At 38.5% G+C, this 26,593-nt stretch overlaps 1 protein-coding gene across 2 annotated transcripts in view; it reads left to right on the top strand.

Moving 5' to 3' along the window:
- Positions 1–26,593, top strand: part of HPSE2 (heparanase 2 (inactive)) — a 792,642-nt gene that overhangs the window by 542,939 nt on the left and 223,110 nt on the right. For both annotated transcript variants that reach the window (XM_045361347.3, XM_005566158.5), the window contains one exon: positions 16,113–16,160. In XM_045361347.3, the coding sequence (XP_045217282.1) occupies positions 16,113–16,160 (48 nt within the window). The remainder of the gene's footprint in view (positions 1–16,112; positions 16,161–26,593) is intronic.

The following is a 26,593-nucleotide window of genomic DNA, read 5'->3' as shown; positions in this document are numbered from 1 at the left end:
TTTGGAATCAGGTCCTGAGTTTAGCCTACACTAACTACATGAATTTGAGAAAGTCTCATAACCTCATAACCTCCTCCACTGAAACACAGAAATATCTACCTTACTGGATTGTTTTGAGGACTATGGGAAGCTATACATATAAGAAACTGAAAAGCATTTTATGACAAAGCTCTATTAATGTCAGTATTGTTTTCATTGTGGTTATTTGTATATGATTATAAAACAGTTTTACATAAAATATTTCTTTTGTTTTTAATTTAAGTTCCAGGATACAAGTGCAAGACATGTAGGTTTGTTACATAGGTCTATGTGTGTCATGGTGGCATGCTGCACCTATCAAATCCATCATCTAGGTTTTAAGCCTAGCATGCATTAGCTATTTATGCTAATGCTCTCCCTCCCCTCGCTTCCCCACCCCTCCGACTGGCCCTAGTGTGTGTTGTTCCCCTTCCTGTGTCCATGTGTTCTCATTGTTCAACTCCGACTTATGAGTGAGAACATGCGGTGTTTTGTTTTTTGTTCCTGGGTTAGTTTGCTGAGAATAATGGCTTCCACTTTCACCCATGTCACTGCAAAGGACATGATTTCATTCCTTTTAAGGCTTCATATTATTCTATATTGTGTCTGTACCATATTTTCTTTATTTAGTCTATCATTAATGGGCATTTGGGTTGGTTCCATGTCTTTGCTATTGTAAACAGTGCTGCAATAAACATACATGTGCATATGTCTTTATAGTAGAATTATTTATATTCCTTTGGGTGTATACCCAGTAATGGGATGGCTAGGTCAAATGGTATTTCTGGTTCTAGATCCTTGTGGAATTGCCACGCCATCTTCCACAATGGTTGAACTAACTTACATTCCCACTAACAGTGTAAAAACGTTCCTATTTATCCACAGCCTCGCCAGCATCTTTTGTTTCTGGACTTTTTTAATAATCGCCATTCTGACTGACATGAGATGGTATCTCATTGTGGTTTTGATTTGCATTTCTCTAATGATCAATGATGTTGAGCTTTTTTTCATTTATTTGTTCGCCACATAAATGTTTCTTTTGAGAAGCGTCTGTTCATATCCTTTGCCCAATTTTTATGGGGTTGTTTTTTTCTTGTAAATTTGTTTAAGTTCTTTGTAGATTCTGGATATTAGACCTTTGTTAGATGGGTAGATTGCAAAACTTTTCTCCCATTCTGTACGTTGCCTGTTTGCTCTAATTATAGTTTCTCTTGCTGGGTAGAAGCTCTTTAGTTTAATTAGATCCCATTTGTCAATTTTGTCTTTGGTTGCAGTTGCTTTTGGCATTTTCATCATGAAGTCTTTGCCCATGCCTATGTCCTGAATGATATTGCCTAGGTTTTCTTCTAGGGTTCTTATGGTTTGGGGTTTTACATTGAGGTCTTTAATCCATCTTGAGTTAGTGTTTGTATAAGGTGTAAGGAAGAGGTCAAGTTTCAGTTTTCTGCATATGGCTAGCCAGTTTTTCCAGCACAATACATTAAATAGGGAATCCTTTCCCCATTGCTTGTGTTGTCCAGTTTATCAAAGATCAGATGGTCGTAGATGTGTGATGTTATATCTGAGGTCTCTGTTCTGTTCCGTTGGTCTTTATGTCTGTTTTGGGACAAGTACCATGCTGTTTTAAATACTGTAGCCTTGTAGTATAGTTTGAAGTCAGGTAGCATGATGCCTCCAGCTTTGTTCTTTTTAGGATTGCCTTGGCTATCTGGGCTCTTTTTCAGTTCCATATGAAATTTAAAGTAGTTTTTTCTAACTCTGTGAAAAATGTCAATGGTAGTTTGATGGGGATAGCATTGAATCTATAAATTACTTTGGGTAATGTGGCCATTTTCACAGTATTGATTCTTCCTATCCATGAGGATGGAATGTTTTTCCATTTGTTTGTGTCCTCTCTGATTTTCTTGAGCAGTGGTTTGTAGTTCTCCTTGAAGAGGTCCTTCACATCCCTTGTTAGCTGTATCCCTAGGTATTTTATTCTCTTTGCAGCAATTGCAAATAGGAGTTCATTCATGATTTGACTGTTTGTCTGTTGGTGTATAGGAATGCTTGTGATTTTTGCACTTTGATTTTGTCTCCTGAGACTTTGCTGAAGTTGTTTATCAGCTTAAGGAGTTTTTGGACTGAGATGATGGGGTTTTCTAAATACAGAATCATGTCATCTGCAAACAGAGACAACTTGACTTCCTCTCTTCCTATTTGAATACTCTTTATTTCTTTCTCTTGTCTGATTGGCTCTCCAGAACTTCCAATACTATGTTAAAAAGGAGTGGTGAGAGAGGGCATCCTTGCCTTGGCCAGTTTTCAAAGGCAATGCTTCCAGCTTTTGCCCATTCAGTATGATATTGGCTGTAGGTTTGTAATATATAACTCATTATTTTGAGATATGTTCCATCAATACCTATTTTATTGAGAGTTTCTAACATGAAGAGATGTTGATTTTTATCAAAGGGGTTTTCTGCATCTATTGAGATTATCATGTGATTTTTGTCAGTGGTTCTGTTTATGTGATGGATTATGTTTATTGAGTTACATATGTTGAACCAGCCCTGCATCCCAGGGATGAAGCTGACTTGATCGTGGTGGATAAGTTTCTTGATGTGCTGCTGGATTTAGTTTGCCAGCATTTTATTGAGGATATTTGCATCGATCTTGGCCTGAAGGTTTCTTTTTTTGTTGTGTCTCTGTCAGGTTCTGGTGTCAGGATGATGCTGGCCTCATAAAATGAGCTAGGGAGAAATCCCTCCTTTTCATCTGTTTAGAATAGTTTCAGAAGGACTGGTACCAGCTCTTCTTTGTACCTCTGGTAGAATTCAGCTGTGAATCTGTCTGGTCCTAGGCCTTTTTTGGTTGGGAGGCTATTAATTACGGCCTAAATTTCAGTACTTGCTATTGGTCTATTCAGGGATTCACCTTCTTCCTGGTTTAGTCTTGGGAGGGTATATGTGTCCAGGAATTTATCTTCTTCTAGATTTTCAAGTTTGTTTGTGTAGAGGTGGCTATAGCATTTTCTGTTGGTAGTTTGCATTTCTGTGGGGTCAGTGATGATATCCCCTTTATCATTTTTTATTGTGTCTATTTGATTCTTCTCTCTTTTCTTCTTTATTAGTCTAAGTAATCTATCTATTTTGTTAATTTTTTTCTAAAAACCAGCTCTTGGATTCATTGATTTTTTTTAAGTGTTTTTCATGTGTCTATCTGCTCTGATCTTAGTTATTTCTTGTCTTCTGCTAGCTTTTGGATTTGTTTGCTCTTGCTTCTCTAGCTCTTTTAACTGTGACGTTAGGGTGTTGATTTTGACATCTTTCCAGCTTTCTGATGTTGGCATTTAGTGCTATAAATGTCCCTCTGCTTTAGCTGTGTCCCAGAGATTGTGGTAGATTGTCTCGTCTCTTTGTTCTCACTGGTTTCAAAGAACTTCTTTATTTATTCCTTAATTTCATTATTTACTCAGTGTTGGCATCCACGTGTTTCCTAAACAAAGGAATGAACACACAAGACAACACAGGACGAGACAAACATGGCGGCCACCCCGAATGACACACTTTGCTTTATTTTATACAGTCGTTTGTGGAATGTTGCCAAGTCACAAGACACATTGTTGTTTTTCTGACCGTTCCCTGACTTTCTGGATTTTCAAGATGTTTACACATAAATCAGCCCCCAGGGCCTGCTGTTTGCAGCTGGCTCCTTTGTCCTCCCTGTTTGCAGGGAAGGAACGCCCTGCTTCGTTTGCAAGAGTAGGACTTATCGGGAACGTCTCGTTTGTGAGCACGTAGTCCTCTACATCTCCCCTTTTCTTTATTTACAAGTTTGAATTTCTTTCAAAACCATCATTACATGTTGGGCTCACTGGGATTCGGTGTTTGCCCTTTGGCACCGTCTCCAGCAGACTGTGAAAATGACAAATGCAAGAACAACAATCAATACATTACTAGAAACAGAAGTCAGCAAAGTTTTTACAGGGCTCATAGGGTTCAAAGACATCAAACTTTGTGCAATACCAGTCATCAAATCTGCACCCGTAAGCAATGGTAACTGATTGTGAAATGTTTCAGAAATGTTTTGTGTTAATTCTTGTATTTCTAGGGAAAGATTATTATGACCAATTAAAAGTCTCTTTATCTCAGTCCAATTATGTACAGTGCTGTTAAAAGGAACAGGAGTAATACAAAATTGGGTAGTATTCCAATCACATTTTAACAAAGCTCGAGTATTCAACACTGTTAGCTGATCTCCTATCCAAGAAACCAATTGTTCCAAGTTATCCACTTGTTTGGTCAGATGAGCATCTATGTCTCGTTGTTGTTGCCACAACAAATGAAATTGTTCATGCCATTGTTGTACGAATTCTGCATTTTGTATACTCTGGGGTAGAGCTAGTCCAGCAACAGCGGCAGTGGAAGCAATTGCTACAAGTCCCACCACCGCTGCTACGACGACCCCAACCACTCTCTGGCTGCAGTTGACAAGATCTTGCATTACTTTGTAAATTTGAGTAACCCCAGCAGATTCATTCCAGGCATGTGTTAAGTTCACAGGTGGCCAGGTTTCTTTTCTGGCTCTTAGTATATATAAATCGGAATGAGACTCATTCCAATTATTATTCCACCAAGTAGTATTTATACAACTTAAGAATGTACAATTGTCCATACGGTTAACTACCCATGTATAATTATCCCATTTAAAAATTCCTGTTAACAACAAATAAGGTTTTCTTACACATGCAATAACATATCTAGAACTATTTCGATGCAAAGATATATGGAAAGGGTTAGCAATATTAGTAGTAAGATTTAAGGACATGTTTCCCGTGAAAGTGAACATTGGTTTACCAGCAGCTAGCAACTTCCAAATATGACTTTGTATTTGTGAGGTATTAGCCAAATGCAGCATAGGGGGTGATAAACCACATCATTCCAAATAATAGTTTCATTGCCATCTGCAGCGATGCTGTGATTACCTTTATGCCAATGCAGGTTGACATGGCTGAATTTAGTTTGAAAATCTCCATGTACACTCCAATCTGTAACAAGATATTTACGACTCTTCTCTTTTACTTCTAACAACAATTGTGGCCCACTACTTCTACATCTAGTCCACTCTAGTTGGGAAACACCTCCGGACACATCAGGGATAGGGCATAAAGATAATGTACTTGGCAGAGTTTCATTAGGTACTGCAGTATGATTATACTTAAAACTTTGAGCCACAATAAGCATAGTAAAGGCAGAGATATGACTATGGTTATAGTGAAGAGCCCAAGCCTCATGAGAAAGATGCAGACAATGTGGACTACTCCCAAGACATATAGGTAACCCTTCAACCCCAAATTGATATGAACTATTTACTGTGCCAGTGTCTAATTCAGGATCCTGGTTTAAAAAAGGCGATGGCATCCAAGCAGTATCATTAGTAAGTACTGGGACTTTTCTGTCTCCCCAGGCCACACCTTGATATAAGGGTGGAAAAGGAATATAAGCCCGGTATGTAAATTCTCCAGCCGTTACCTGACAATTTACTACGGACAGCATAGCCAGGAATAAAGTCAGTGGGGTTTTGGGCTTCCCAGCTTGTTGAACAACCCCTTCAGCTTTCTGAGTAAGCTTTTTCAGTTGACCCCATGTCGGGGGCTCTGCACGTCGAGTCCCGAAGGTGAGTGTTCTCTGAGCGCTCAGATTCAGCTCCTGAAATTCCTTGAGGAACTCTTCGGATCAGCTCCTCTTCGCCATGGCACTGTTTCAACCGTCGAGATGGAAACCACTCGTCTCCGGCACCTGTACGGACAAGAGCATAGCCTCGGCCCCGTTGTAAACTTTTCCTTTTAAATATTGCCCTTGTAATGAAGGATAATACACCCACAGATTACTGTTTTGCGGCTTTTCTAAAGACTGTTGAAAATGTTTCACCACTGCAGACTGCTGTAATTGGCGCCAATGGTTGAGAAAATTTAAAGTAAAAAGGGCTTTCAGAATTTGATGTTTTGGGGAATCTCGCCCATCTCCCCCTTTTTGTTTTAAAAGTTGTCATTTTAAGGTAGCATTGGCTCTTTCAATAATTGCTTGACCTTGACTGTTAAATGGAATACCAGTGGAATGACGAATATGGTATAAATAAAGGAAGGCAGCCAATTTGCGAGAGCAATAAGCTGGGGCATTATCAGTTTTTAGTTCAGCAGGAACTCCCATAACCGCAAAGCAAGTAAGTAAATGAGTAATAACAGAGTCAGCCTTTTCAGAAGGCAATGGTGTAGCCCATTGGAAATGTGACCAGATATCAATTGTATGATGAACATATTTTAAACGACCAAAAGAAGGAACATAAGTTACATCTATTTGCCAAATGTGATTTTGTTGAGTGCCTCGAGGATTAATACCTGGACTTTAAAAAGGTGCAATAATAGGAGCACAAGATGGGCAGGCTTTGACAATAGCTCAGGCTTGACGGCATGTTATAGAAAATCGCCATTGTAATCCTAAACTATTAGTATGATGTAGTTGGTGCTCATCCTGAGCCCGTTGGACACTTCCAATAAGTAAGGAATCAATCTGGTTATTCCCAAAAGTTAAAGGTCCTGGCAAAGACGAATGGGAGCGAATGTGAGTGATGAAAAGGGGGGCAGTGCAAGAAGTAAGAGCTATAAATAATAAAGAAAATAATTTTTGTAAAGGAATTTGAGGAAATAATGGTAAAGAAGTTTGAGATATATGTTTAGTTACGTATACAGCGTATTGGGAATCACTAACTATATTACAAGGGGTTTGAGGCCAATCTTGTAGAACCATAAGAATGGCAAAAAGTTCTTCTTGTTATACTGATTCAAATGGGTAGTGAGAAATTTTGAATTATCTGATGTCTAGTATCCAGCTTTTCCATTGCTGGAAGCATCAGTAAAAAAGGTAGGACCTTTAACCGGAGTGTAAGAGATAGGATTATATGGCAATAAAGAATATTGTTTCAGAAAAGCAAATAATTTATTACTAGGATAATGCTGAGAAAAAGAACCAGAATACTCAGTGCAAGCCACTTGCCAACCCTCATGAGTTTCCAATAGAGATTCAATGTATTGATTAGATAATCAGGTAATAATTTTTATAGGGTCAGCACCAAGCAACTGATGAGCTCGATGTCATCCTTTAATAATTAATTCAGCCAATTTATCAATATATGGGTGAATTTTTTTAATGGCTTTATTAGCCAAAAACAGCCACTCCAGAATATTATTATCTTGGTGTAAAACGGCTGTTGCGAATAGGGAGTATGAAAAGACACAACGAAAGTGGAAGATTGGGTGCAATATAATCAAGGTGAGCTTCACTAATTCTATTTTCTACAAATGACAATTTTTTTTTTTTTTCTGCTACAGGGGATAATTGACAAGAACTATTTAAATCTGAATCTCCTTCCAAGGTAGCAAATAGATATTCCAATTTGTAAGTAGGGATGCCTAAGATGGGGCAAAGCCAATTTATGTCTCCTAACAGTTTTTGAAAATCATTAAGGGTTAAAGTTGATCTCTTCGAATTTGAACTTTTTGTGACCGAATATGCTTTTCTGCTAAAAGGTATCCCAAATATTGAATGGGAAATTGAGTCTGTATTTTCTCAGAAGAAATATGTAAATTATATTGAGTTAATTGTTGTTGTAAGACCTGAAAAACTTGACCTTGTAGGACTTCATCAGGAGTTGCTAATAGAATATCATCCATATAATGGTATATTAACACAGTAGGGAATTGACATCTAACAGGATTTAAGGCTCTATGAACAAACTCTTGACATAAGGTAGGACTATTAAGCATACCTTGAGGAAGAACTTTCCATTGATATCTTTGAGTAGGCTGTCCATTATTATATTCGGGAACAGTAAAGGCAAATTTTTCACAATCTTGGGGTTGTAACGGGATAGTAAAAAAACAATCTTTAAGATCTATAACCATTAATTTCCAATTTTGTGGGATAAGAGCTGGATTAGGAAGCCCAGGTTGTAAAGTCCCCATAGGTTGAATACAAGCATTTACAGCTCTAAGATCAGTTAATAAGTGCCATTTTCCTTTTTTTTTTTTTTAATTTAATGACAAACACAGGGGAATTCCATGCAGAAGTACTTGATTCAATATGTCCCTCGGCCAATTGTTCCTTAACTTAATTCTTTAAAGCCTTAAGTTTTTCTTTAGATAATGGCCACTGTTCCACCCCAACAGGAGTTATAGTTCTCCACTTCAATTGTAAAGTTTGAGGCTTGTGGACAGTGGCTAAGAGTTTAAAGGATTGTAGCCCATTTTGAACATCATAGTTTTGGCAGTTGAAGAAATATGAGGAATGCTTAAAAAGGCACCAAATTGTTGTAAAAGATCACAGCCCCAAAGGTTAATATTAATGGAAACAATATAAAAGAACACTTTTTCTTGTCCTTCAGATCCTACACAGCTCAGGGGCTCGACACTTTGGTAGACTATAGAAGCAGTACCTAGGCCGGATAGAGTAACCGATACTTGTTTCTTTTTCCAATGATCAGGCCATTGAGCCAAGCATATAACAGATACATCCGCTCCTGTGTCGACTAATCCCTCAAAAAGTATCCCATTAATTTGCAATGAACATAAAGGTTTTTGATCAGAAACTAAAGTTTCCCAGAAAACAGTTTTCCCAGTACTACCAAAACCTCCTTAACGAGACACATCTCTAGATAGGAAAGGAAAAAAAGGCAATAAAAGCAATTGTGCAATACGTTCCCCTGCTTCTAGGCACTTGAATTGTGAGACTTGTACCATAATAAGGTATTGTGGTAGGCCTGCATTGTAATTGTTGGGGCCCCAAGCCTGCGGGCCCCGGTTCCCGTTTCCCGGGGGGGTGACAATAAATTTCCACTCTTATCAGTTTTTGAACGACATTCATTTGTCCAATGTCGACTTTTTCCACATCATTTGCACTCCCCAGAAGGTAACTTTGTCTCTTTAGTAGTCGGGAAGCCCACTTTTTTTGGGCATTCTTTCTTAAAATGACCGGGTTTCCTGCATTGAAAACATACACCTTGTTTAGAATTACTCTGTAAGGCCTTAGAAAGTGCTCCAGCGAACAATTGAGCATTGTAAATAGCTCCTCCAACGCCTGCACAAGCCCGAATATACTCATCTAAATTAGCTCCACTGGCCTTTAAAGTTCTTAATAATTTTTGTTGCAGCTTTCATTTCTTTCAAAAATTTAAATTGTAGGGCTGTAAAAGTCACATTCTGGCCACCGTTTGGGAACTGAGCATTGGGGCCGAAAGCAGCCCGTGTTATTGGGAATAGATTTAATTCCTCGAAATCATCCTTTTCCTTCGATTCCTTCTTTTCTCCTACAGGAGGAAAAGGCACAGAGAAAACCTGACCTGACATAGGCAAAGAGGTTGGAGGTAGAGGCAAAGGGAAATCTTTTTCCAAAGGAGCAGAAGGGAAGGTAACAGGGAAGGCTCGTGGCAGAGAAATAGGAGAAACAGGAGCAGCAGCACCTTGCAATTTTAACAACTGTTGTAACATCTCTAAATTACACTGCAAATCAGAATTTCCTTCAGATGAAGGAGGCGTTAGCTCTTCTTCCAATTCCTTGTCCTCAGCAACCAGGGCGTAAATATGTTTCTCTCTAGGATCATTCCTCTCTAAAGCTTCAGATGCCTTACCTCCTGTGGCAGTATCGCCATGCTCTGAGTCAGTTTCAAGTAACTCTAATGCCTGAGTAATGGAACTACACAAAGTCCACAAAGTCAGAGGCATCGTTTGCCCTCACTGATGAGCTTGACCCAGGACTTTAACCACTTGTAACTATTCCTTTCAATTTAACTGCACTTTGGTTTGATATTGAAACCAATAACAATGTTGTTCAACAGGGGCAAACAATCGCTTCAAAGTCTTTTCTTTTACTTCTACTCCTATAGACATCAGTCCCTGGAGTAACTGCAAATATTCAGAGGCCAGAGAGGTGGAATTCCCCATAATTTTCCCGTGGGTCCCCCTTTCTTTATTTACCTGCCTGGGGTGTTCCGCCTCCAGTTCCTTGCTCTCGTGGAGCCACGGACCCTGCTCGCTGTGCCAGATGTTGGGGTCCGCGTGTTTCCTAAACAAAGGAATGAACACACAAGACAACACAGGACGAGACAAACATGGCGGCCGCCCCGAACGACACACTCTGCTTTATTTTATACAGTCATTTGTGGAATGTTGCCAAGTCACAAGACACATTATTGTTTTTCTGACCGTTCCCTGATTTTCTGGAGTTTCGAGATGTTTACACATAAATCAGCCCCCAGGGCCTGCTGTTTGCAGCTGGCTCCTTTGTCCTCCCTGTTTGCAGGGAAGGAATGCCCTGCTTTGTTTGCAAGAGCAGGACTTATCGGGAACGTCTCCTTTGCGAGCACATAGTCCTCTACAACTCAGGAGTCATTCCGGAGCAGGTTGTTCAAATTCCATGTGGTTCTGTGATTTCTGAGTGAGTTTGTTAATCCTGAGTTCTAATTTGATTGCACTGTGGTCTGAGAGACTGTTATGATTTCCATTCTTTTGCATTTGCTGAGGAGTGTTTTACTTCCAATTGTGTGGTTGATTTTAGAATAAGTGCCATGTGGTTGACTTGGGGTGGAGAGTTCTGTAGATGTCTATTAGGTCCACTTGATCCAGAGCTGAGTTTAAGTCCTGAATATCCTTGTTAATTTTCTGTCTCGTTCATCTGTCTAATATTGACAGTGGGGTGTTAAAGTCTCCCACTATTATTGTGTGGGAGTCTAAGTCTCTTTATAGGTCTCTAAGAATTTGTATTATGAATCTGGGTCCTCCTGTGTTGGGTGCATTTATATTTAGGATAGTTAGCTCTTCTTATTGAATTGATTCCTTTACCATTATGTACTGCCCTTCTGTCTTTTTTGATCTCTGTTGGTTTAAAGTCTGTTTTGTCAGAGACTAGAATTGCAACCCCTGCTTTTTTTTTGCTATCCATTTGCTTGGTAAATATTCCTCCATCCCTTTATTTTGAGCCTGTGTGTGTCTTTGCACATGAAATGAGCCTCCTGAATACAGCACACTGATGGGTCTTGACTCTTTATCCAGTTTACCAGTCTGTGTCTTTTATCAGGGCATTTAGCCCATTTACATTTAAGGTTAATATTGTTATGTGTAAATTGCATCCTGCCATCACGATGCTATCTGGTTATTTTGCACCCTTGTTGATGCAGTTTCTTCATAGTGTCATTGGTCTTTATATATTGGTTTGTTTTTGCAGTGACTGGTACTGGTTTTTTCCTTTACATATTTAGTGCTTCATTTAGGAGCTCTTGGAAGGCAGGCTGGTGATGACAAAATCTCTCAGCATTTGCTTGTCTGGAAATGATTTTATTTCTCCTTCATTTATGAAGCTTAGTTTGCCTGGATTTGAAATTCTGGGTTTAAAACTATTTTCTTTAGGAATGTTGAATATTGACCCCCACTCTTTTCTGGCTTGTAGGGTTTTTGCTGAGAGGTCCACTCTTAGTCTGATTGTAGTCCCTTTGTAGGTGACCTGGCCTTTCTCTCTGGCTGCCCTTAACATTTTTTCCTTCATTTTGACCTTGGGGAATCTGATGATTATGTGTCTTGGGGTTGATCTTCTCGTAGATTATCTTAGTGGAGTTCTCTGTATTTTCTGAATTCGAATGTTGGCATGTCTTGCTAGGTTGGGGAAGTTTTCCTGGATGATATCCTGAAGTGTGTTTTCCAACTTGGTTTCATTTTCCCCATCTCTTTCAGGTACTTCAATCAGTTATATGTTTGGACTTTTTACATAGTCCCATATTTCCCAGAGGTTTTGTTCATTCCTTTTCATTCTTTTTTCTCCAATCTTGTCTGCATGCTTTTTTCAGCAAGATGGTCTTCAAACTCTGATATCCTTTCTTCTACTTGGTTGATGTGGCTATTGATGCTTGTGTATGCTTCACAACGTTCTCATGCTGTGTTTTTCAGCTCCTTCAAGTTATTTATGTTCCTCTCTAAACTGCTTATTGTAGTTAGCAGCTCCTGTACCCTTTAATTAAGATTCTTAGCTTCTTTGCACTGGATTAGAACATGCTCCTTGAGCTCAGCAGAGTTTGTTATTATCCACCTTCTGAAGCCTACTTCTGTCAATTCATCCATCTCATCCTCTGTCCAGTTCTGTGCCCATTTAGAGGAGAAGAGGCGCTCTGGCCTTTTCGGTTTTCAGTGGGTTTTTTTTTTTTTTTTTTCCGCTGGTTCTTTCTCATCTTCATGAGTTTGTCTACTATCGATCTTTGATGGGGTTTTTGTAGGGACTTTTTTTTTTTTTTTACCTAAATATTTCACAAAATCTTTAATTATTATTTGTTACTTTTAAAAAATTGAAATTCTTTGTCAACTAATATATGAGTTTTTATTATTATTATTATACTTTAAGTTCTAGGGTACATGTGGATAATGTGCAGGTTTATTATATATGTATACCTGTGCCATGTTGGCGTGCTGCACCCATCAACTTGTCAGCACCCATCAACTCGTCATTTACATCAGGTATACATTTTTGTTGTTGTTGATGCTATTGTTTTTGCTTTCTGTTTGTTTTTCTTGCAGTGGTCAGGTCCCTCTTCTGTAGGGCCACTGCAGTTCACTGGGGGTTCAGTTCAGGCCCTATTCATCTGGTTCGCTCCCATGCCTGGAGATGTCACTTGAGGAAGCTGGAGAACAGCAAAGATGGGTGCCTGCTTCTTCCTCTGGGATCTCTGACCTCAAGGGGCACTGACCTGATGCCAATAGAAACACCCTCTATAGGGTGTCTGACAACCCTGTTGGAGGGTCTCACCCCAGTGGGTGGCAGGGAGAGCACAACCTGTTTAATGAAGCACTTTGACTGAGGGGATGTGCTTCACTTGGGTGAAACCCACTTGTCTGGGCTGCCTGGATTCCCCAAACTAGCAGGAGGAAAGACTAAGTCTGCTGGTCTGCAGAGACTGTGGCCACCCCTCTTGCTAGGGACTCAGGCCCAGGGAGATCAGAGTTCTGTCCCTGACTCCCTGGCTAAAGTTGTTGGAGTTCCTGCAGAGAGGCCCCACACAGTGAGGAGGGATGAGTCAAGGTCAGGCCTGAAGAGGCACTCCGTCAGCAGTCTGCCACAGCCCCTGTGTTGGGCTACGGTGGATACCTCTTGAGACTAAGCCGTCCATCATCCCTGGCTCCAGCAGGGGAAAAGCACAGCCTGGAGCTATAGAGATGGCTGCTGCCCTTCCCCAACCCGGGGAGCTTAGTGTGTTAGGCAGCTATGGGTCCCAGAATTGGCTGTCACCCCTCCCCTAAGGAGCTCAAACAGCTTAGACAGCAGGGAGCCACAGTTGTGGTGCTGGTCACCCCTCCTCCTGGGAGCTCAGCAGGCTTAAGCAGATACTAGCTTAGTGGCTGTTGAGAATCTATGCAGCTCCATGGTTGGGACCCTTGCCCCAGTAGTGTGGACTCATAAGTGGGATCTTCCAATCCATGGGTTACACAGTTCCATGAAAAAAGCACGTTTTCCCAGGCTGGGTAGCACACTCACTGACTGCCTTTCCTGGCTCAGGATGGGGGCTCCCCTGTCCTGTGTGGCTCTCAAGTGGGCTACAGCACCACACTGCTCTTCCTTCCTCTCTGTGGGTCACGCCAACTGCCTAGTCAGTTCTGATGACAGAACCTGAATACCTTGGTTGCTGGTGCAGGATTGGCTCGCTGTTATCGTTTTCTTTTGTTGTTTTTTTGTTTTTTTGGTTCTTTTGATGGGAGCCTCTGATCACCTCTGCTTTTAGTTGGCTATCTTGGCCCCATCCCTATATAAAATATTTCTATTTCAGAGATTTTAGAAATTATTTTGGAGGAGTAAATTCCACGTAAACTCTTGTTTTTACATTTCTTTCTTTGAAATGACACTTGTGTCTAAGATTATCTAGGTTTTTTAATTTTTTGAATATCTGAGAAGGAGGTACAAAATTTCATCTCTTCCTCTTCATTCTTGGGCCATCCTACTTCTAAGATTATTATCAGATCTTCCCTGCTTAGAGCAGCATAGATGGCAGGGATAATATTTTGAATATTAATCTGTTTTCTTTCTCCTTGTATTTTTCCATTTTCCTTCTATCCATTCAAGAGCTGGTCGTGTGCCTGTTGACAGGGTAGCACATGACAGGAGGAAAGGCAAATACTGCACAAATCTTTCTGGCTTTTGAATTCCAGAAGAGGAATTTTAGAGGCATAGGTCCAGAAATAGTGAAGAGAGTAGAGCTACTCTCCCAAACTCAAAAGAGATTGTCCTAGGCTGGGGAAAGGAGATGAGGTAAAGAGAAAGAGAAATCCGTTGGCTTCAAAAGCAGAGGATATCTGTGCCATGCTTCCCAATGACTGCTGCTAGGAGGGTTGGCATGACTCCATCAAAAATTGGCTATTTGGAGTGTTAGGAGATGTACTTCTGTAGCCAGTAGGGAAGCTGGTAATCTCTATAATGGAATTGACAATATCCACCTTACCAAGCAGGCATTTTTAAGAATTATAAGAAATAACATGTGAATGGCTGGCACTCAGTAGGTACTCAGTAAATGTTACATTACCTCCAGCCCACATTGACATTTTGGCCCTACTCATCAAACCAGTTCTATTCCTTGATCATTCCCATGTGCCATTTTCTACTTTCTTGCTTGAGGACTGCTGAATGGTACTGGAGAAAGAAAGGCAAAACCATTCAGACAAAGGCTAAGCCATGGCTTCTGTGGCCTCCTCCTCATCCTCCATGCTTGTCCTCCTTCTCCTCCTCCTCTTCCTTCTCTTTTTCTTCCCCCCTTTTCACACTCATTGTGTCCTTCCCCTTCTTCTTTTCCTCTCCTTTTATAAACTTCACTTTAATGCTAACCAACAGTCGTGGCATCCAGCCCTATGTTTCTGTTATGTACTCCTCTAGAGAGTCTCAATTCTCTTCTGCTCTCACAGCAAATCAGAGCCTCTGTTTAGGCTACACACAGCAACCCACAGAGCATGAGCAACATGCATCTGCCTTGCAATATTATGCTGGGGTAAAGTAGAGACAGGGCCTTCTAGACAAAACACCATCTTTCTCCCTGGAGGAAGAATTCTTCAGTTAAGAAGTACTATTAAAGATTGCTTCTCCCTCTGAAGAAAAGTTCCCCACCAGGGTCTCCAAATAAAAGAAATATCTTAAAGAGCTGAGATATTCCTTTTGGTAACTACAAGTTGACTCCCTCAACTCCTGGTTATAACCATGATAGCACATGGCCTGAGAACATGTGGATAGGGAGAAGGAGGTAGGTAGATAATTGAGTTATTCACAGACATGCAATTTATGAGAGACCCTGTGTCATCTTTGGGCCCCCAGATGCATCTTCATGTTCTATTGATTTTCCTGGAACCTCCAGAAACACAGAAGGTGAGGAACTGCTAGCAAGGCTTTGATGTGTGCTTAACTGCACTGAACCAAGTCTGGTTTACCTTTTGAGCTGAGCATGATTATCAGATAATACTCAGTTCACTACTTAGCTGCTCCAAAAGTAGATAGATTTCTCTTTGTGGTGCTCAACTTTCTACACTTAGACAGGTGTGGCAGCCCCTCATTGGGGCATATTTGATGGTGCTTTTTACTTGTATAAATAATTGGGTTTTCTCATGCTCGTTCTAGGAAAGCCTGAAGTTTTTCAAAGGCATCTTTTGTGCTGTTATCCTTGGGAAATATTACTGTTGGTTTCCTATCAGAGATTGGAGTCCTTAGAGAATAGGAAATGGGATAGACAAGTTTTGGTTATGAGGAAATTGATGTGGGAGCCATCAGGCATGGGCTTGGGAAGACAGATGTAGATAGAATGCCTTATTGGGATTTTGATTTCCAGATGGTGAGGGATGTGTGGGGAGCTGGAAGTATGGTTACTTTCACTTTCTGTATAGTTCGACCTCCGATAGCTGTGTCTAGGCCATGACTGTGGCTGTGGAGGATCCTCCCAGAAAGCATACCTGCTTAGGGATTGGTCTAATCTGTCTCAGTTCATTTCCTTTTGATTTGGGGGATGTGGTTTGATCTACGTTGTAATATCTTTTTTCTTTCTATTCCTTACAGATTCATGAAGGTGGCAGGAAGTACAGTAGATGCAGTTACCTGGCAACAGTAGGTATTCACCATTTTTGCTCTTACTTATTATCAGCTGCTGTGAAATGAAAGATAATTAGTTGTCACCAAGTTCATAACTGACATTCAATAAGCTATCCTTCATCCTCCAGGAAAAAATTTAAAAGTAACTCCAAAGTTGTTTTTATGGCACATGTTGTCTCGTAGTACTATAATTTTGTTTGGTTGTTTTCAGAAAAATTTGAGAAAACAACTGACGCATTTTGGAGATTTCAGCTATTATGTACCGTTTTAAAATAATCTGTTATCAGTGAATACGTAATGGGGATCTGGGCATGCCACTGTTTTCCCATAGGCTTTTCCTTTGGGAATAAATTTCCTTGTATAAGACAGGAAATAATTTTAATTGCTCAATATATAATGGGGAAATAGAAACACTTTGTTATTAATGTCAGTGGTCTTAATTATTGCCAAGTGAGTCTCTAAAATGAAGCAGCTTTTTTTTAAAAAAAAAAAAAAAAAAAAGAATATCAAGATGAAGCAGCTTCAAGAAAGGGAATGAACTCCAACACTGCAGAAAGAATCTTACAATGGAAAAGACCTGTTACCGCAGGATAATGAAAAATACAATTATCTGATAAATAAATTTAAATATTCTATAAGTTCCCTTAGGGCATTTGTACCAGAAGGTCCAACCCTTAACAGTCAATGTCTCACTAATTGTATACTGGAATCCTGTTCTTCTTTTCTCTGAGAAATCTATTTCACAGTATCCTCCAAATCATCTCTTGTCTAATGTGGTGCTCTCAACTCAGACTGTGCTTTTACTCTGGGCCCACATAGGCCTTGGCCTCTTTCTCAGTTACTCTAACCCTTCCTGCCTAGCATGTGTTCTCCTTTTGTCTATCCTCTGTTTGAAGTGGGTCACACTGTCCCCTGTGGATTCATTACAGATGTGAAAGAAAACGAAGTGGATTAAATCTTTATTAAAGATTGCTTCTCCCTCTGAAGAGAAGTTCCCCACCTAAAGTGTTTTTGTTTGCTGGCAATCAATAACTTAAATCATAATGGGAAATATTTTAGTCTACATTTATACTCTTAATTTCTCTAAAAAACAAGTTCCAAATGTTTTCAGAAACTCTTATTCTTCTTCAGTTTGTTTTTGTGAGTCATGGATTGAGTAAGCCTGAGGATCGTGTCATTCCCTTGCTTGGAAACCCACAGTGTCTCTCCTTTGCACTTGGACCAAAAGCCAAACTCTCCACACTGGCCTTTTGTGTTTGGCCTCTGCTACTTTCTGATTTCATGTGGTGCCACTCTGCCCTTATTCTGTCCCAGCTCACCAGTGGTCTTTCAATTCTTTCAGGTCCATGTGAGTATCTGCCTCTGGGTCTCTGTATATGCTAGTCCTTCTGCCTGAAATGCTGTTCTCCATACTCTTCGTGTGACCAGCTCCTTTTCATATTTTAAGTCTCACCTTACATGTCATTTCCTAGAGAGGCCTTCCCTGATGATCCTATCCAAAACAGGCCTCCCATTTCATTCTTTTTCTTAGCTTTTTTTTAATAGCACTTATGATAACTTAAAATTGCTTTTTTCCTTATGACTTGTCTTTGTAATTTATTTGTTTTTCTTTTCTACCATAATGGCACTTATTCAATTACCAAGTACTTATTTAGACAATAGTTTATTAGTCATTTACTCTAGGGAAAAAATAACAATGGCAACAACAACAACAATAAAAATAACAAGGTGCCAGGAACTGTTCTTAAACTTTGTATACCTTATTATATCTGATCCTCACAACAACCAAATGAGTTAGGGACTATTTTTATCTCTATTTTACTATAACTTAGATGAAATTGTAGAAAATCCAAAGATTACACAGAAAGTGGAAAATGTTGGACTTAAAGTTGTATCTGTCTCACTCCAAGGGTTATTGTCTTAACTACTACTGCTTTGATAACAAGATAATGTCCCTTTACTGAAATTCTGTCCAGTGTCCTCACCAAAAAGGCTATCTGGATAATGTAGCATAAAGGCTGAATCTTGAAGAATTTATAGGATTTGTGGAGAAAGATAATGATATCAGCATAAGAAAATTATTGGCCAAGAATGTATGGCTTTAATTATTATTGCTGACAGGGAGGGATAAGAGAAAGCTTTTATTTTCTATTCAAGTACTCTTCCTGACACACATGGAATGAAGTGAGCACAGTATTATTTTTATGATGCAAAAATACATTTTTAATAAATACATTTTATTTATTGACTACCTAAAAAATACACACACACACACACACACACACACACACACACACACACATATATATGGGCCATGTCTCCAGATAAATATCACTGTTTGCAACTACTCCAAAAATACCCTCAAAAGCAAGCAGGGGATTGTATTTCTTTTGGCTCCAGGATCAGCATTCATTAGAGGACAAATAGCACCTGGAATCTACAATTTATCCTTTCCAGCCATAGTTTTCAGTCAAGACTTGGAAAAGTCATGGAAGAATCCCAGGCAATTCTGGCCAGGAGGACTTCATGAAAATTAAAGCCAAATGCCATGTTTCTTCAATTATGAGAAATACTGAGGTGAAGATGTCCTAATAATGTAAAGAAATCAAGAGATATTGTTAGAAAAAAAAGGGTGGGGGAGACTAACATAGAATTTGTCATTTGTCACTATATATAGATGGCCAGAAGAATCAATTCAGTATTGGGATGTTGAGCTTGGAACTTGAACAGCCCAAATTCTGAGTCTGAAGTCATGAATAAACAGATCTCTGTAGTTTGACTATTTTGATTTGGAAGCATATTACTGGGTTTACTATATTTTGAGGACCAAAATATATGACTTAATAATTCATCCTGCCCACCAACCCATTTAGAAAACCCAGAAAAAGTTATTAAGATGAAAGTATAATTACAAGTATAGTGGAGTAGCTTGTATCGTAATAACCCTTATATAGAGAGCAATGATAAAATATAAAGTATTAAAGAAAACATGCTGGAATATGACCAAAAAAGGCATAAACCAAAGGAAGGTATTCAACCTTTAAAAGAAGTGAAGAGTACTACATGAGATCTACTCTCACTTGACTTTTTACTGTAGTTGTTGTTGTTGTTGTTGTTGTTATTATTATTATTATTAATCTTGCTTGGTTGCCCAGGCTGGAGTGCAATGGCACGATCTCGGCTCACTGCAAGCTCCGCCTCCTAGGTTCACACCATTTTCCTGCCTCAGCCTTCTGAGTAGCTGGGACTACAGGAGCTCACCACCACACCAGGCTAATTTTTTGTATTTGTAGTACAGACGGGATTTCACCGTGTTCGCCAGGATGGTCTTGATCTCCTGACCTCGTGATCCACCTGCCTCGGCCTCCCAAAGTGCTGGGATTACAGGTGTGAGCCACCATGCCAGCCTTCACTGTAGTTATTTAACAATTCATGCATCAGGAGGTAACTAGAACTCAAACAGAAATGCATGCTCATATTGGCTTGAAGTGTCAAGGAGAAGGAGTCAGAGGCTGGAAATTGAGGGTGGAAATCTCAAAAAGAAGAAACTTCAATGTAAAAATACAAAATATGCATATAAACTTCTCTCAAATCTTTGATCCCTGAAATGTATATATTCATGAGACATTCCAAGGAACCTAGTGGAAAGAAACAGCTGGAAGTCTCAAAAAGTTGAACAGAGATTTCAGCTGCCGTTTGTCACATGAGAGACAGAGGTTGGAATTTGAATGTCACAAATTTAGAGGGACTTGATAAACACCTTGTTTTTATCCAGTGAAATCTAAAAATGTTATGCTTTAGGTGTAAAGTCTGTCTCAGGACTAAGGATTTGCTCTAAGACTCAAGTATAACCAAAGCAGACTTGTCCAGAAAAAGCATAAACTGATGCCTTCACAAGAACAAGAAGATCAGTCATTCATTCAACTTCCTGCTAGATTCAAAATCAGCATTCTTCTGTCTCTATAGTGTATCATCCACATTTTGTTATATACAATAAAATAATTACCAGACATGCAAAGAAACAGGAAAATATGACCATGATGAGGAGGATAAGCAATAAATAGAAACCCTGAGATGACCCAGATATTAGAATTAGCTGACAAGGATTTTAAAGAAGCTATTATAATTCATATTATATATTCATCGAGTTCAGGGGAAAATGTCCATATTGAGAAATATCAGCCTGGAGAAATATCAGCAGTGCGATGGAAACTATAAAAAAGAACCAAATGGAATTCTTGAGGTGAAAAGAAGAATATCTGAAATGGAAACTCATTGGATGGGCTTGACAAGAGACTGGAAACCACAGAAGAAAGAGTAAACTTGCATACTGAGCAATAGAAACTATACAACTTAAAGAACAGAAAGAAAAAAATCATGGAAAAAAATGAACAAAGTTTCAGTGACCTCATTGCCAAAACCAAATAGCCTAACACATGCACAGAGTTCAGACGAATAGGAGAAAGAAAATGTGGCAGAAATTTTTTAAAAATCAAAGCTGAACTTCTCCCAATTTTGGTGGAAAATATTAATTTGCAAATTCAAGATGGAGAAATACAAAGAAAATTATATCAGGGCACATTGTACTCAAACTGCTGAGAACAAAAATAACTTAAAAATCTTTGAAGCATTCAAACAAAAATAACACTTCATATACAGGGAACAAAGACACAAATGATGGCTTATTTGACATCAGAAACAACAGAGGACAGGATGCAACAGAACAATATTCTTAAAGTGATAAAGGAAAAAAAAGTAAAGCCAGAATTCTATATCCAGCAAAAATATTCTTCAAAAATGAAAGTTAAATAGACTTTTTTTAATCAATGAAAGCCAGTAGATTTGTGTTGCAAGAAATACTAAAGGAGACCAGGCACGGTGGCTCATGCCTGTAATCCCAACACTTTGGGAGGCTGAGACAGGTGGATCACCTGAGGTCAGGAGGTCAAGACCAGTCTGACAAACATGGTGAAACCCTGTCTCTACTAAAAAATACAAGTATCAGCCGGGATGGTGGCAGGCACCTGTAATCCCAGCTACTCGAGAGGCTGAGGCAGGAGAATCGCTTGAACCCAAGAGGCGGAGGTTGCAGTTAGCCGAGATAGTGTCATTGCACTCTAGCCTGGGTAACAGAGCAAGATTCTGCCTCAAAAAAAAAAAAAAAAGAAATGCTAAAGGAAATTCTTCAGACAGACAGTAGCACCAGAAGGAAACTTGGATCTCAAAAAATAATGAAGAGCATTGGAAATGGTACATTTGTGGCTAAAGATAAAAGACTACTTTTTCCCTAATTTGTTTACAAAATAATGATTCATGCAAAAATATAAATTGTATTATGGGATTGATAACATATGTAGATATAAAAATACATGGCAATAATACCACAAAGGATGAGAAAGGGAAGAGTCAGTAAATGGAATTATAGTATTACAACGTTCTTTTATATGAGTGGTACAATATTTACCCTGAGAAGACTGATAAGCAAGGGTGAAATTATATTCCTACAACAGTACCTTTAAAAATAATGACAAAAGTATAGCCAAAAAGCCATATTAGAATTAAAATGTAATACTGAGAAATACTGAATTAACCTCAAAAAAAGCAAGAAAGGAGAAAGAGAGGAACAAAAAATGAATGGGAAAAAAATCAAATAGCAAAATGGTAGACTGAACCATGATTATATCAATAATTATATTAAGGGTAAATGTTCTAAACAGTGTAATTAAAAGGCAAATATTGTCAGACTGGATGCTATAGAAGACTCAACTATATTCTGCCTACAAGAGACACACTTTAAATATAAAGACACAGATTGAAAATAAAAGGATGAGAATAATATGTCATGCAAGCAGTTATCATAAAAAGCTGGTGAGTCTATATTAATGTCAGGCAAAGTAGGCTTCAAAAAAGGAGGATTACCAGAGAAAAGGAGATTATTCATAGTGATACAAGGATCAATTCATCAGGAAGGCATAATAATCATAAATGTATTATCCTGCGATAGGCAGAATAACGAACCTCCCCCAAAGATACCTGCATTCTAATCTCTAGAACCCTGTAAATATGTTACATTATATGGCAAAGGGGAATTAAAGTTGCGGATAGAATTAGTTCCTAATCATCTGACTTTAAAGTAAGGAGCTTATTCTGGAATATCCAGAGGGACCCTATATAACCACAAGAGTGGAAGAGGAAGGCATAAAGAGGAGGCAGAGTGAGGTTTAACTATAGAGAGGAGGTTAGAGAAATGCAGTGTTAGCAGAACTTGACCTACAATTGCTGGATTTAAAGATGGAGGAAGAGGAACATGAGCCAACAATTGTAGGTATCCCATAGAAGCCAGAAAAGGCAAGAATATGGATTTTTCCTGAGCAGTTCCAAAAGGAAGACAGCCTTCCACATACTTTGATGTTAGGCCTATGAGACCCATTTTGATTTCTAACCTATAGTTAGAAATAAGAACTAACTTATAGTTCATAAGAGAATAAATTTGGATTGCTTTAAACTACTGTTTGTGATTATTTGTTTAGAGCAGCAATAGAATACAGTATTGAAGAACAGAGATTCAAAATATACAAAGAAAAAAATAACAACAGTAGAAAAATACACCGTCATAGTTGGAAATTTAAAAACACTTCTTTCAGTAATTAACAGGACTAGATTAAAATAAATACAGTAAGGATATAGCAGATTTTAATAACACTATCAAACAGTGTTTTGTGTTATGCAGGAGTATGCATTTATCAAAATTTATCAAATGGTATGCTTAAGATTCATGTATCTCATTATATATAAAATTGCATAAGAAAAAGAACCATAAATAGATATTAAACTCTGATTAGTGGTATGCCTGATGACGTGTTCAGGATGAAGTGCACCAAAGTCTGCAACTTATTTTGAAATGCTTCAAAACATAAAATGGATCAATGGATGGAGAGAAGGATAGATAGACTGATACATTTGTGAAAAACAAGTACAGTGAACTGTTAAATGTAGAACCTAGTAAAGGATATATGATATTCCCTATACAATTCTTTCCACTTTGAAATTGTTTCTGATAAAATATGGATAAAGAACCTAACCTATTATGCCTAAACAAATATCCTTATCTATTATGAAATAATATATTGCTTTGAAAATATATATGACAAACATAAATGGGAAATGATTTTGTTAGGGGTGTTAATCCTTAGATGTAGGAAGTATAGGGAATCTTTTTTCTTATTTTTACTTTTCTGTAGCTTCCTTTTTTTTTGGTAATGAGCTTGTAATACATTTTTGTTTATAATTTAAAAATCATCAGTGCCCAGCTCCTCCCTTCCCACTCCAAATTGCCCCACTCCAGAAGCCACCTTCCCAGTGTTCCCACTTCTGACATCTGCTTTCGTGTTTCTAAATAACAGTCTGATGCTCCTATGGAAGATGAGAATTTAGCTCTCATACCTCCTAACCACTCATACACCCAAACATACTTATTTACATACTTTTCTCATCCTGCAATAGTTTATATCTTAAATATTGGTCAGGATTCATTGTTTACATTTTTATTACTATGTAAATATTATTCACAGCAGGGACATGTGGTATGCTATGATGACATTTTCTTTCTTTCACAACTTTTAGTTTACCCTGGAGTTATTAACTATCTCTTTTTTTATTTGCTTAACTTCCTATTAATCTATTCTAAATTCATCCCTAAACTGTACCAGAGTAGTAAATCTCTTTCTATATGCAGACACCTCAGGTAACCATCGGTTTCATCTTCTCTTTGGAGATCTGCTCCTGGAGCCATCCCTCCTTCTGTTCCCATCTGGACAGGTTGATTGCTGTGTTTCCTGAACAGCTGTTGTCCTGGGAGTGCCCTTCACCATTATCCTGGGGATTCTTTCTGACTCTTATTTGTTGGATTTGTGCCCTTTTTTGAGGTTTACTCCCTCATTTTGGTGAAGCATTTCTTCTAAGAACTTCCTGAGAAAAGATAAATGAGAGGTTAACATGTTGAGACCCTGTAGCAGAGTTTGATTTATATTTTGGATGCACAAAGATTTCCCTCAGATTTTGATGCTTTTGTTCCATTTCATCCTAGTTTTCCTTTTACTATTGAGAAATCCAGTACCTTTAAAATTTTCCAGTCCTTTTCTTGGTCCTGCTTTTTTTCTGCCTTGATACTTTTAAGATCTTCTCCCTGTTCCTAGTGATCTTTTGTGTGGCTCTCTTTTTATTCTGTTTGCTAAGTATGTGGTTAGATCCTATAAATCTGAAATGAGTGCCCTTCAGTTTAGGGAAATTTTCCTGATAATTTTTTCTTTGATAATGTCATTCTTTCCTTTTTTGTTTATTCCTTCTGAAATTTTTATTAGTCAGATATTGGAATTCCTCAAACAGTACTCTACTTTTTATATATTTTCTCTTCTTTACTTTTCCTCCCTTTTCTGATAAACCTCTTAATCACTTATATTTTCTGTTGAAACTTACATGTTACTATCATATTCTGATTTCCAAAAGCTCTTTTTTATTCCTCAAAATGTCCCTTTCATAGCTTGTTTTCTTGTTTCTGACTCTGAGGATATCAGTTTTAGTTTTATTTATCTTCTTTTCCTATTTTTTTCTTTCCTCTTTTTTTCTTTGCTCCATTCAGTTGCTTTCTTTGCTTTTCCAGTAGGTAGTTTTGTTTTTTTTTTTTTTTTCATGGTCCCTGAATTACTGTTATTTCCTCTTTGTCCTTCCCTCTTCTCCCCATTTATTTGTCTTAGTCCCTGGCTTTGACTTTAAAGTTTTTCCTCAAATATCTGATGATCCCTGAATCTCTACTCTTATTTAGGAGAGAGGCATAAAAAGGTGATTGGATGATTTTGTTTATGGACATTTATTTTTAACTAGTAACAGTCTATATAAGGTGATTTGATTAGGTCATTAGGGGATTCCTAACTGTCCATATCTATTCATCTTTTCTCTTGGGATATTTAGTTGTTCTAGAGGAGAATTCTCTATTCTGCCATTTTGGAAGTATAAATCTTCTCGCATACTCACATCTGAGAGAAAGGACTAGATGTCTCATTTCTTAAAATATAGCCTTTCACACGTAATCCTTTATGTTTCATTGTGATTACCCTCCACCTCCACTGTGCTTGGTGGTCCTGACTATAGTTCAGTCTCTAGCACTCTGCTTTCTTGGAAATGAGGCAGTTTCTTAACTACATAGGGAAGTGGCTTCCCAACTTTTTTGTCTCAGGACCCTTTTCACTCTTGAAAAATATTAAGGGCTCCAATTCACTTTTGTTTATGTGCATCATGTTTATAGACTATATAAATGGCTCCCAACTTACAATGGTTTGACATGACTTTGTGACTTTACCATGGTGTGAAAGTGATATGCATTCAGTAGAAAGTATACTTCAAATTTCAAATTTCGATCTTTTCCTGGGCTAATGATGTGTAGTATGATACCCTCTCACAATGCTGAGCAGGGGCAGTGAGCCACAGCTGCCAGTCAGCCACTTGATCATGAGGTTAAACAACCAATACTCTGTATTGTGTTACCAGATGATTTTGCCCAACTCTAGGCTAACATAGGTGTCACAAGCACATTTAAGGTAGGCTAGGTTAACATATGGTATGATGTTTGGTTGTGTGTTAGGCTGTTCTTATATTGCTACAAACACCCGAGTCAGAGTAACTTATAAAGAAAAGAGGTTTAATTGGCTAACAGTTCTGCAGGTTGTACAAGCATTGTGCTGGCATCTGCTCACTTCTGGGAGGTCTCACGGAACTTTCACTCATGGTGGAAGGCAAAGTGGGATCGCGCACATCACGTGATGAGAGCAGAAGCAAGAGAGAGAGAAGGGGAGAGTGCCACACACTTTTCAACAGCCAGATCTTGGGAGAAATTCTTCACTATCACAAGGATAGCACTAAGGGGATGGTGCTAAACCATTCATGAGGAATCTGCCTCCATGATCCAGTCACCTCCCACCAGGCCCCAACTCCAACACTGAGGATTACATTTCAACAGGAGATTCGGAGGGGACATCCAAACTATGTCAGGTAGATTAGATATATTAAATGCATGTGATATTTTGAATTTACAATGGGTTTATTATGACCTAACCCCATAGTAAGTCAAGGAGCATCTGTATGAGAATTAAAACACATTTTTAAATTATTTATTTACTTAAAAATAATAAGCTCATTACATTTTAACATAAATATTCTTGTGGAAAGTATATTTTCCAAAACCAGAAAAAATAGTTAGAAGAGTGACATTATTTTATATTCTCACAAATCTATTCAATAGCTGACTTAATTGAAGACACGTGGATTCCCATATCTTTTGCATTCTGTAGAAATGTGTTGTTTTGGTTTGTTTAAGAATATGAAGAAAATTTGACCTCATAGAGAGAGGTTGCTGGAAAAAGGAGGTGTATTTGAATATCCTTTTCAGGTAATTG

The sequence above is a fragment of the Macaca fascicularis genome, chromosome 9 (genome assembly GCF_037993035.2).
Source record: "Macaca fascicularis isolate 582-1 chromosome 9, T2T-MFA8v1.1".
NCBI lineage: Eukaryota > Metazoa > Chordata > Mammalia > Primates > Cercopithecidae > Macaca > Macaca fascicularis.
This window is presented reverse-complemented; position numbering and strand designations above follow the sequence as displayed.